Source organism: Xyrauchen texanus, chromosome 3 (genome assembly GCF_025860055.1).
Source record: "Xyrauchen texanus isolate HMW12.3.18 chromosome 3, RBS_HiC_50CHRs, whole genome shotgun sequence".
NCBI classification, from domain to species: Eukaryota; Metazoa; Chordata; class Actinopteri; order Cypriniformes; family Catostomidae; genus Xyrauchen; species Xyrauchen texanus.
In genome coordinates, this window is record NC_068278.1 from 56,646,307 (window position 1) to 56,657,914 (window position 11,608).

The 11,608-nt window shown below is 38.4% G+C and overlaps 1 protein-coding gene across 2 annotated transcripts in view; it reads right to left on the bottom strand.

Annotated features, from left to right (window-relative positions):
- The window catches only part of LOC127622959 (NAD-dependent malic enzyme, mitochondrial-like), a 32,007-nt gene extending 21,845 nt beyond the window's left edge, over positions 1-10,162 (bottom strand). Inside the window, exons 1-2 of one of the 2 annotated variants that reach the window (XM_052097168.1) lie at positions 10,028-10,137; positions 583-655 (exon numbers count right to left, since the gene is read on the bottom strand). In XM_052097168.1, the coding sequence (XP_051953128.1) occupies positions 583-645 (63 nt within the window). In that variant the 5' untranslated portion in view covers positions 646-655; positions 10,028-10,137. Of the gene's footprint in view, positions 1-582; positions 656-10,027 lie in introns of both variants that reach the window. The other variant, XM_052097177.1, reaches the window with a different exon arrangement.
- Positions 10,163-11,608: the final 1,446 nt, after the last annotated feature.

Genomic DNA, 11,608 nt, shown 5'->3' on the forward strand with positions numbered 1-11,608 from the left:
CAACTGAGACTTGTCCTCCGACACCCAGATTGAGGTGAGGAACTGTGCCACCATGAGGACCTACTAAGATGTGGGAATTGGGCATTCCAAATTGGGGAATGCAGTATGATATAAGCAATCCCACCCAGCTTTACTTGAGAAACAAGCCAAGTTATGCCTCAATTGCCCAATTTATTGGAATCAGAATTTGATACAAATTTGGCAAACTCAACTATGTGGCAAAAAAAATCAGATTTCTTGAGACTGGTTTTTTAAAGCATGCATGTGATCAGTTGAAATGGTCTTGTCAGCACTGAAGCTGCCTGTTTTGCTTTACATACAGGAAGAGAAACCTGTACAAACACAAAGCCAAACCCTAACACAACAAATATAGGCCCCTACCACTAGCACTTCTGGTTTCTCCTTATGGATTCTGTATCATTAAAAAGTCAAAGTACACCATAGAGGTAACCTTTATGCTGATATCATTGTTCGGCAAGAATACTAACATTTTGGAATAATATGAACAGATGAATCGTGCACAATAAGACCTGAAATGTGCATTCAGAAAGTAAAAAGGGTCAATTCTGGTTCAATGCTTACTTTAAGCTCTTCAGTTACATGTGCATGACTGCTATGACGTGATGGCAATCCTACAGATGGCATGCATGCATTTCTGAAGAAAAAAAAAAACATTGTGTGTTTATGCAACCCATTTAAAATACTATGCCAACAACAGCCAAATCCGACACTAAATTCTGCTGAAAAGGAGCATTTATAATAAAAATGCAGGCATATTTATTGAAAACAATTGAATGAATAGAGCAGGACCAATAGAGCAACCCTAATAACCTGTTCTTAATGGAATTCACCAAATAAAATTTATTTAAAATATTAAAACAGTCAGGAAATGTTGAAAATATTTAACAGGTAAGCCAAATCTAAGACAATAAGACGCTGAAAAGTGCATTAATCTATGATCTAATATGACAACTGTTCGGTTAAGAAAGTTAACCAATAACAGTTACGATGTAAAAATAAATAAATAGCTAGGACTGAAAAAAACAGGCCTGTGAGAATTGTACAATAAACCTAATGTATTGTTTTAAACATGACGTGCACACAGAATAAAAGATAGTTTAACCAGTTAAGCAGCCAGCACATTGTTTCAAATAAAGTTTTTGATTGGCGGGGTAAAAACAAAATTGTCATTTTCAAGGCTACTGAATCAAAAGTATAAATTTTTGTTGTGGGAATGAGGCGATTATCACTTGAAAAAGCCTGCTCGGCTGGAAAATAACATGCAAGCATGCACAGATTTAGAGAAGACTCAAATATGAAAACATCCATAGTGACTTGATGGCCAAAGTTTCGGAAATCGCTTCCTGTACCACCACCAATGGGAGTTCTATAGCTACTTTGCTCATCTTGCGAGGACATTTTCTGCATGCGCTGCAAGTAAAAGAGGGAATTAGCATGCACAGCCTGTCAAATTAAATCAATTTGCTCCAGATATCCTCTTTTCAATAATATTTGTATTATTAATTATATTCAAAAAGAGTAACATTAACATGCCAGTAATTTAAGCGCAGCATTTGTAGTCTTATAAAACCAAACGTAAATTGTAAAAATGTTGAACAGTTTAGTGTGGAAAAATATAAACAAGTAGTTCCAGTGTCGATTAGCAGCATCAGAACAGTTTAGTTGACTAGTCGACTAATCTCGCACATCCCTATACACTACAAGTAAATACAGAATATTCATCATCAGGCAACTACCCCAAATGTGTCCAAAACTTGTCAACACTGACACTAACATCCTTAAAAGTGCTGTGAGGCCTTGTTCAGACTGCCACTAAAAATCAGATTTTTTTGCATATCCAGATTGTATCCAGATGAGTTTTTGATAGTCTGGACAGCAAAAAACTAGGGGTGTGAACTAGCTTCACTGGTCTCATGATTCAATTAGATTACGATTATCATGTCAACAATTCGATTCGATATCATGATGCATCACGATGCGTTGCATCCTCAATTTTAAATATTACTGCACACACTAGTAAATACTAAAAGCGCATGAAACTGTCAAGTAAATGGTCTGCACTTATATTTATATATAAACTTATATATTTTTTTTAACCTTAGAGGTTACCAAAGTGATTTACATGGTGTCCCAATCACCCATTCACACACATTCACACTCATACACCAATGGCGGCAGAGCTGCCATGCAAGGCGCTAGCCTGCCATTGGGAGCAGCTTGGGGTTCAGTGTCTTGCCCAAGGACACTTCGGCATGTGGAGTCGTGTGGACCGGGAATCAAACCGCCAACCCTGCGATTAGCAGCCGACCCGCTCTACCACCTGAGCCACTCCTTAAGTACTGTACTTAAGTATCTTTCTCCGAGTTAGGCGGCAAAAATGATATCGTTTGATCTATTTTTGGCTGAGCTGGGTCTGCCGTGGCACTGGCAGGCGATAGCATCTCAGGGTGAAAACGGCTTACGGTAAAATGTGGGTGGAAAGTTAGTGGTATTCCCTAAATTTTTTATCTGTGTGTGACAGGCTTTACACACAGCATGTGTCTTGTCCAGTTCGTGCTTACCAGTTTGTTCATAAAAGCCGAAATATGCCTAGACCTCGGCTTTTAAAATAGTGGATGCATTTTTTATTACTCACTTTTGTTTTTCGCATCCCTCCGCCATTTTACGCTAGCGTGACAAGCGCGTATGCGACGAATGACATCATAGAAAAGTCAGTATGCTAAAATCCATTATGGTCTATTACTGCATCGAAGCAGAATCGTCCACGTCCGCATCGCATCATAGAAACGATTCATTTCAACACCCCTACAAAAAAACACATGAAATCTGATTTTTCCGAATCTGATTCAAACCACATCGGGAGGTGGTTTCAAATGTGATTGAAATCTGATTTTTTCAGATGCGTTACAGTCCGGACACTCTGGCTGCTCAATTCGGATTTCAAATGGTCTTTTGCATCACTCTTAACACAACGATGACGTAAAAAAAATCGGTGACTGCAGCACGGAACAACACAATATTTCTCTCCTCCATTGCGGAGTTTCTCTTGTGCGACAGAGGACTTCTGCACCACGACTGGACAGGGTGTTTATTTGGAGAATGAGATGATGCATCTCCATTTTTCCCGCATCTGTTTTGAAAACATCATCACGTGGGTACGGCTACGTCGTTACCAAAGCAACCCATGCAGATACCTATGGTTATGCCTGAACGCGCAAATCTGATTTGATCACTTGCGATTAATAGTGCGGACAGTCTGCTTTGAGAAAGAAATCTGATTTTCTTACAGTCTGAACATAGCCTAAGTGATTTTAGCCTTTCTGAAATTTCCACAAGCTGAGCAGTTGGATTAGCCAAGCCCCCTCTTTCCAAAACCCGGCACTCCAAAGAGGACCAAATAAGCTTTATTGAGACAGACGCCGCGCAGAAGCAGTTGTCAAAAACAAAAGCAGTAAAATAGCACCCTCAACTGACAACTGCTATGAACAACATGGCATAAAAATGCCATTAATCCTCAATAATTCGCAGAAATTCATAGGCGTAAATTTAGGTAGGGATGGTAGGGATATGTCCCTATACATTTTCAGGAAATCGGAAATGTCCCGGCCAACATTTAGCCAATTTTACAACACAGAAATTAACAACAATTAAAGGTATTTAGTATAATTATTCATGTGTAAATTATTGTCCTACCTAGAGGTCGACCGATATTGTTTTTTTCAGGCCGATGCCGATCTTTTGAAATCCGGGTCGGCCGATGGCCGATTAATGCTGCCGATTTATTTTGGCCGATATTTGGCCGATATGTGCTTGTATTTAACCTCTTATTTGAACCTTTTATTTGAAAGATAAAATGTAACACAAATAATTACTTAAGATATACAACATTTCTCAACAAATACATTTATTGAACACTTGACCAATCTGCACTTGTACACTTAAAATTAAAAATGTATAATGTAAAAACATATTGTATAAATAATGTATAACAAATATATTAAATAAACAAAGCAGGTGTTACTGAACTGCTCCGAGACACGAAGGTTGAGATCCAAATGCAGCTTTAATTAAGGGGCAATCCAGACACGTAATCCAATATTCAGAGCATCCAAGAGAAGCACAGGCATAACTAGGGGTGGGTATCGTTAAGGTTTTAATGGTATTACTATCTTACCGATACTGCTTATCGATCCGGTACTTTAACGGTATTCTTAACGGTTCTTTTTGTTATATATATATATATATATATATATATATATATATATATATATAATTTTATTTCAGGAAGGTCTACTAACATTACTGTTCAGGTGTGGTCTAAAAAGAAATCTAATAAAGTAATCAATTGTAAAATAACACTGAATAGTTTATCATAGATAGATTAATGCTCATTAATGCAGAAGTTATTCATTCAAGAGCTGTAAGTGATTTTCTCTTTGCCTTTTGTTGTTTGATTCGCAGTAATGGCTCAATCGTCACATGTTTAATAGACAGCTTCCCCTTTAAGACCGAGTTCAGATCTAATAGGCTCCTGATGCAGCATATTTTCTCCCCAACTATTTCCATAACTACGTCCATTTAAGACATAAACTGTGTTTAAGTGAATCTCCAAGCCGGTCGTTATGACATATTTTTGTGTATAGTTGATCGTTTAGACGCATGAAACCCAAAGTAGCCTATACTTTGCTCGTCTCTTTGCGGTGTGTTTCGGAGCGCGCGCCGCCTTGGGAACGGTATCTCTTGCGCTCTTTTTATTATTAAACGCGTCCCGCAATTTAGCAACAGTAGCTAGACTGTATTTTACAACAATCACCGATCGTGCAGATTCTGAGGTTAAGTTTGAGTTTTAGGGAGAAATGTCAGTGCACCGCTGTGAAGGGAAGGAAGTTGTGCTAGACAGAATGCGACTTATGTATAAATATTCTTTTTATAATCTTTGGAAGGCGAAATCTAAAATAAAATCAGACTAATAATCACAGATCTAAACCAGGCTATGTTTGAATGTTTAGTTCTGTCACTCATTAAGCTGGGCTCGTGTTGGGCTCGTTTTGTGCTCGCTGTGGCACCGCGTGAGGGGGAGATCTCTCTCTCTCTCTCTCTCTCTCTCTGACTGCGAATAGCTAAATTGCATCACAGACAAATGGTTTCATATTATTATACATAGAAATGGCTGGCGAGATAAAATAATTTTCTCTTTATAGCAATAAAGAATGTATTTTCTTAATTTCTCCAGTACCGACAGCAGAACCGGTAACGTCCGAGCTTACCAAAGCCAGACCTTCACTAGCCTATAGTGTTCTGGTATCTTTTTTTATTACTTATTTCTCTGCATTGAGTGACAACCCTCTCAAATATAAGACACACAAACAGAACAAATAAAAGTCTCAGATTCACTGTCTGTAATTGCAAAATTCTTGCTTACTTATTGTGACATGATAGCAACCCTTCTGCGGTGATAATGCAACTTCAACTGCGCTATCAATATCCAAAGTAGCCGAACGTCATGTCGCCTATCGCGTTTGTCACGTTTTTTCTTGAAGTTGGCAGTAACATATCAAAAGTTTTTAATTAAATCTAAAGAAGTTATACAAATGTAATCCTTACTGTTTTCTCCAAGGAACTTAGCTCCTTCCTTAGGCACTGGATGAGGTCTGCTCACTCTGCTGGAAAATGACTCTAGGGGCAGTGTGCGTCGAACACGTGTTCCACAACAACACTAGGCTGCCCACAGATGCGCCTGCCTAATAATCGGCTTGATATGCGTGGATATTGGCCGATGCCGATTATGTAAAAAATGCAAAAAATCGGCCGATTAATCGGTCGACCTCTAGTCCTACCTCTTCTGAAGCAGTACATAAATGGTCTTTTCATGTGGCACCTGTTACTCTTCTCAGCGCTGTTCAAGATTCACCAATCAGAAATCATTTGTAAGATTTTTACACGGGAATACATGGGCGGATTTCCATTATTTTACGTCCTATCCTTGAAATGAATGGATTTAAACAAGCATAATTTGTACAAATGTGTCAAAGTCAAAACTTTTCTGAGTTTGCATGCAGCCCAATGGAGAATTCTGCTTTTCATACAGTAAGTGCCCTGGAAGACAGCGGGAGGAGGAAGACAGTGTAAAATTTGAATGACTGTGTCAGAGGTGCAGGATTTTAAGATGCTAATATAACTCCAAATTAATGTTTTAATTTTTTACATTTGAAAAAAAAACCTCGGATATATTAAAAAATTATATTTTGTCAATAAAGCATTTCTGATTAAAAAAAATAAAAATAAAAATAAAAAGAAAGACATTAGTTAAATGCTAAGCCTAAATTCTAGGAGGCATACTTTTCAGATAAAAATTTAAGTAAATAATCAATATGATAAAAGACTATGTGGAAAATAGGGGATTTGTCAATGCTCCATTCTCCCCACAATTTATTTATTTTGTGGTGTCATATTGGATATGTAAATTGTTAATTTACCCCCTACCCTTTGATTGGATTTCCATTTGTTTAATGCTGGATTATACTGTACATTTTACAGAAGCTCATTTCATGTCCCTTGGATCTCATTCTCTCGAGGTAAACCTTCTTGAAAAAGATCGCAATTGATTTTGACACCAATATCACATATCGCTGTCACTCAGCAGGAAACCGATGGAGTGCGTACTCCAGGTAGTGAAGGAGATATTGCCCCAAGTGAAGGAGTTCAAGTACCTCAGGGTCTTGTTCACGAGTGAGGGGACAATGGAGCGGGAGGTTGGCCGGAGAATCGGGGCAGCGGGGGCGGTATTGCACTCGCTCTACCGCACCGATGTCACGAAAATAGAGCTGAGCCGAAAGGCAAAGCTCTCGATCTACCGGTCAATTTTTGTTCCTACCCTCACCTATGGTCATGAAGGCTGGGTCATGACCGAAAGAACTAGGTCGCGAGTACAAGTGGCCGAAATGGGCTTCCTCAGAAGGGTGGCGGGCTTCTCCCTTAGAGATAGGGTGAGGAGCTCAGTCATCCGTGAGGAGCTCGGTGTAGAGCCGCTGCTCCTTTACGTCGAGTCAGTTGAGGTGGTTTGGGCATCTGGTAAGGATGCCCCCTGGCCGCCTCCCTAGGGAGGTGTTTCAGGCACGTCCAGCTGGGAGGAGGCCTCGGGGAAGACCCAGGATTAGGTGGAGAGATTACATCTCCACACTGGCCTGGGAATGCCTCGGGGTCCCCCAGTCAGAGCTGGTTAATGTGGCTCGGGATATGGAAGTTTTGGGGCCCCCTGCTGGAGCAGCTGCCCCCGTGACCCGACTTCGGATAAGCGGTTGAAGATGGATGGATGTATATCACTGTCACATTATCAAAGTTTATCGCATATCAAATTTTTCCTCCTACACATGAAGCCCTAGTGGTCAGTTCTTAATTTGTTTATTCTCAAGAAATCATATATATATATATATATATATATATATAAAAAGCTAATATTTAATATGGTGGGGCAGAAAAATAAGAAATTAATGTAATTTAAGAAAGTAGACTTGTCATATGAGTTAATAGTGTTATTTTGCCTATATTACCAGACTGAATTTCTCGCATTTTCTCAACACCAATTTAAAAAAATTCTAATATTATCCTGGCTATATGTCCCTACCAATTTTCAAAGCAAACCTACACCCTTGGCTGCAACTACAATACTATAAGGACGTGCAAAATGATTGACAGGTAGAAAGTGATTTTTTTGCCGTTTACAGAGTCTAGTGCTTTTACAGAGACTGGCGAGATATCTCTCAACACTTATTTTATTAAAATCTTTCAGGGAGTAGGACATTTTTTTTGCATACCTTTCCATGAAATAGCTTACAGCACCTTTAAATAAGGCGACACCTCCCATGAACTATAACCTTTAACGAGTTATACAAGAGTTTATTTTTAGGGACCAAAGCAGACTTCACACCAGGCCTGCCTAAAGTCTTCTCGCTCAGCTAAAACAAATGTGATTCGACACAATCCACAACCTGAGCAAGCAAATGCAATGCTGACTTAGGCTATCATTAAGGTGACTAAAATGAAACTTTTGCAATTTACTTTCCAAAGTGACTACAGTACATTCTACTATATGTTCAGTCCCCTCGGAGTAAACTGGGGTTAACAGCCTTGCTGAAGGGTACGCTTGTGAGGTTAAAACACTACCACCTTTAATTACCATCTAACATTTTGAATCACTAAGCTACACCAACCAAGTGTGAATGTAAAGTAGGGGCCTTTTCAGATACTATCCCAGATTTATACTTGATATAAACCAACATCCTTTGGGTTAGTATGCCAAAAAACATATTAAGTGATATTATGAACATAGATTCAATACATATTTCAGGTTAAATAAAGTCAACAGCATTTGTGGCATTATGTTGATTACCATAAAAATCTATTTAGTAAAATTGGGTTACAGTGAGACACTTACAATGGAAGTGAATGGGTGCCAATCCGTAAACGTCAAAATACTCACCGTTTCAAAAGTATAGCCACAAGATGTAAACAATATACGTGTTAGAATGATTTTTGTGTCATGAAATCACTTACTAACCATGTCTGTGTAAAGTTATTTCCAATTTTACAACATCGTTGGCATGACGGCATAATGCCGTAAACACTAAAAACGACCCAAAGCAATGATTTAAACAACATTACAGCTCTCATATGTAAGCTGCGTTCACATTGCCAGCAACACGCAGCGACAAAACGACCTAATCTCATTAATTTTCAATGAGAGCTGATGACTTCCGGCAACACGAGCAACGGCGACTGTTGGTCGACCGGATGTGGGTGTGTCCAGTGACGCGACAAAGTTGAGAAATGTTTAACTTTATGCAAATGAAGAGTGACTTTCGGGAGCGACAGTCGAGATACGAGACAAGATGGCAGAGCTCACCTGATCCTAATATTTTAATATTAATTTTAAAGAAACAGTGCTGTTTAGACTCTCCATACACACCACTAGCGATCTAACTGCCAGCCACTGGCAACATGCAGCGACAAAGTCCCTGGCAGTGTGAACGCAGCTTTAGAGGTAGACCGATATATTTGTTCTACAGATTAATCAGTGCTGATAGTTGCTTTTTTGAACTATTGTTATCATGCAAAAATCTATGGCGATTGTTCCAGATAGTTTTTTCATTATTTAGTCATTTCAAAACAAGAGGGCTTGTGCACCAAATCTTAATTTTTTTATATTTATATGTTTTGGTTGAACAAAGAAAAGCATCTGGAATTTTATTCATTTAGGACTCTTTGAGTGTGCCCGTCATAGTAAGTAAAGAATACTATTAATTATTTTTTTTACTATTGGCTTATTTATCGGTTATCGGACTTTCCCACAACCTTATTTATCGATTTCGGCAAAATCCACTATCGGTCGACATCTACTAACAATACAAAGTTTTATCAGAGGACTTAATGCTCAATCAAGTACTTTTATAAAATTATAAGCTTCACATTTCAGCCTTTATACACTGCAAAAATTGGCCCCATTGACTTCCATTGACTTTCACTGTAACCTCATTTTTTGCTTTTTTTTAAAGGAGAGGAGGGACAAGTCGAAATATTTTTTTGATTATTTTTAATCAAAATTCTGCCAAAAACGCTGTCGATTTACCTTAACTTGTATTGAACCCGGAATATTCCTTGCAATGGCAATAATAATGCTTCCCTTCAGGAGTTTGAACCTACACCCGTCCAGTTACAAGCAGATCACTAACCATTAAGCCAACTGAACAGATATATGACTCTGAAACAGTTAGTTCATGCAGTGTAATCACAAAAAGCAACAGGTTTAGAGCCGATATATTTACCAAATTTGTAGACAGCATGTCTTGACAATTGACAATGAATATAAGAATATAAACATGTAAACACGCAGAATTTGATGTGCGTGGCTCTCATTCTCATACAGTGAGTTGCTTTTCAGCTAAGCTAACACAAATATACTCACTATTTTCACTCCAGAGCTCCCATAAAGAATGCACATCAAACTTACCCTTTCTTTAAAACGTCTGAGAGTCCGATAGTTACAATAATGAGCAAGTAAACATTATATTTAAAATTAATCTACTGCAATGAAGTGGACTACAACGGACCGGGCCGTGCGAGAGTGAGTGACAGCCAATCAGAGAAGAGAACCGCAGCTGATATGAATTTACCGTAAAGCTTGTACAAAAGGCGCAAAAATGATGTTGGAATTGCCGTAAAGCCTATAAATCGAAGCGCATTAGTGTAAAACAATCCTCAAGTCGAGTACGTGTTCTTGAATATTTGCCTTTTTGTTATATTTTTTTATTTATTATTTGAATTTTTAAAGAATGTTGCAGGTCAAAGTTGAATTGCAAGTTAAAGGGAGAATAAAATAGTGTTATCTTCTCATTTTGGTCTCATACTTATTAAAAAATATTTTATTTTTAATTTTTATTTGTTTTGTTTTCTAATGACAACACACTACTGGTGCTAGAAATGTGGATATAAATAAATTTGGCAATTTCTAACTCAACGACTATGTTTAAAATTATTATATAAAATTATTAAGTAATTTTTTAATGTTTACTGTCTTGGACTTACACTGACACCTAGCGGTGTGGATGCTGCATCATTCAAATGCAATATTTTGCAGTTACCTATGCCATTGTAGAAATTCACTGTACACAGTCAGACACGATTAATTTAATCCATGAGTGAAAGTGTCAAAAAACAGGACAGTTACTGAGATTAAGCGAGCAGTATTCAGCTGGTCATGTGATTTCTAACATGGCAGCCCCCATGTGCGGACCATACGTGCCGCACAAGCCCTCAAAAGTGAAGCCAAAACGTCTCAATCACCCCCCGGTGACTGGTTCTAGTATAGGTCATAAACCCCGCCTCCCCATGTTATTCAACGGGATGTGAGACCAACTAAACAATTAAATTACACTTCACATATCTTTTTTCCAAAGATAGTTTCTGTCATTTACTGTAGTTTCTATCACGTTGATGTAATTTCAAGTGTCTGTTTTCAAAATAAGTTTGTTTTTAGTTATTTGATGCTATAAAAACAGTGCTGTGACATCATGATTGACAGCTGTGATTGACAGGTTCTCTGAGCAAAGTAGTCACTGAAGCATCAACTGACTTTTTTTCTGGGATCTTTGGAGGACTGAGGAGATTGGAGCTTTAAATTTAATATCTAAATTTCGATAATTAATTATTTCACACCGTCATAAGTCAAAAGTGCAGGGGCGTGTGCTTGCGATTGATTCAGTGAGTGTGAGGGCGGGGCCTTGATTTCACAGCTTTACTTCCTGCTCACTACTGCACAGGTCTGGTCCCGAAATCGCAACTGCGCAGACTCAAGTCCCAAGATGTCAGCGCCATATCGGGACACTGGCGGCTTCAGTTCTCACCAATGGAAAAGAGCGAAGGGGCGTCGTCCATCTTTTTTTACAGTCTATGGTGCGGACCCGCTCCAAGAAGAAATTAGATAAAACATTTTGATGATGCAACTGTCTGATTTGCATATCCAAATAACTCATTTACACATGCACTGCCTATGCGACTTATAAAAGCTCTACAAACTGGTATTGTTTATTTA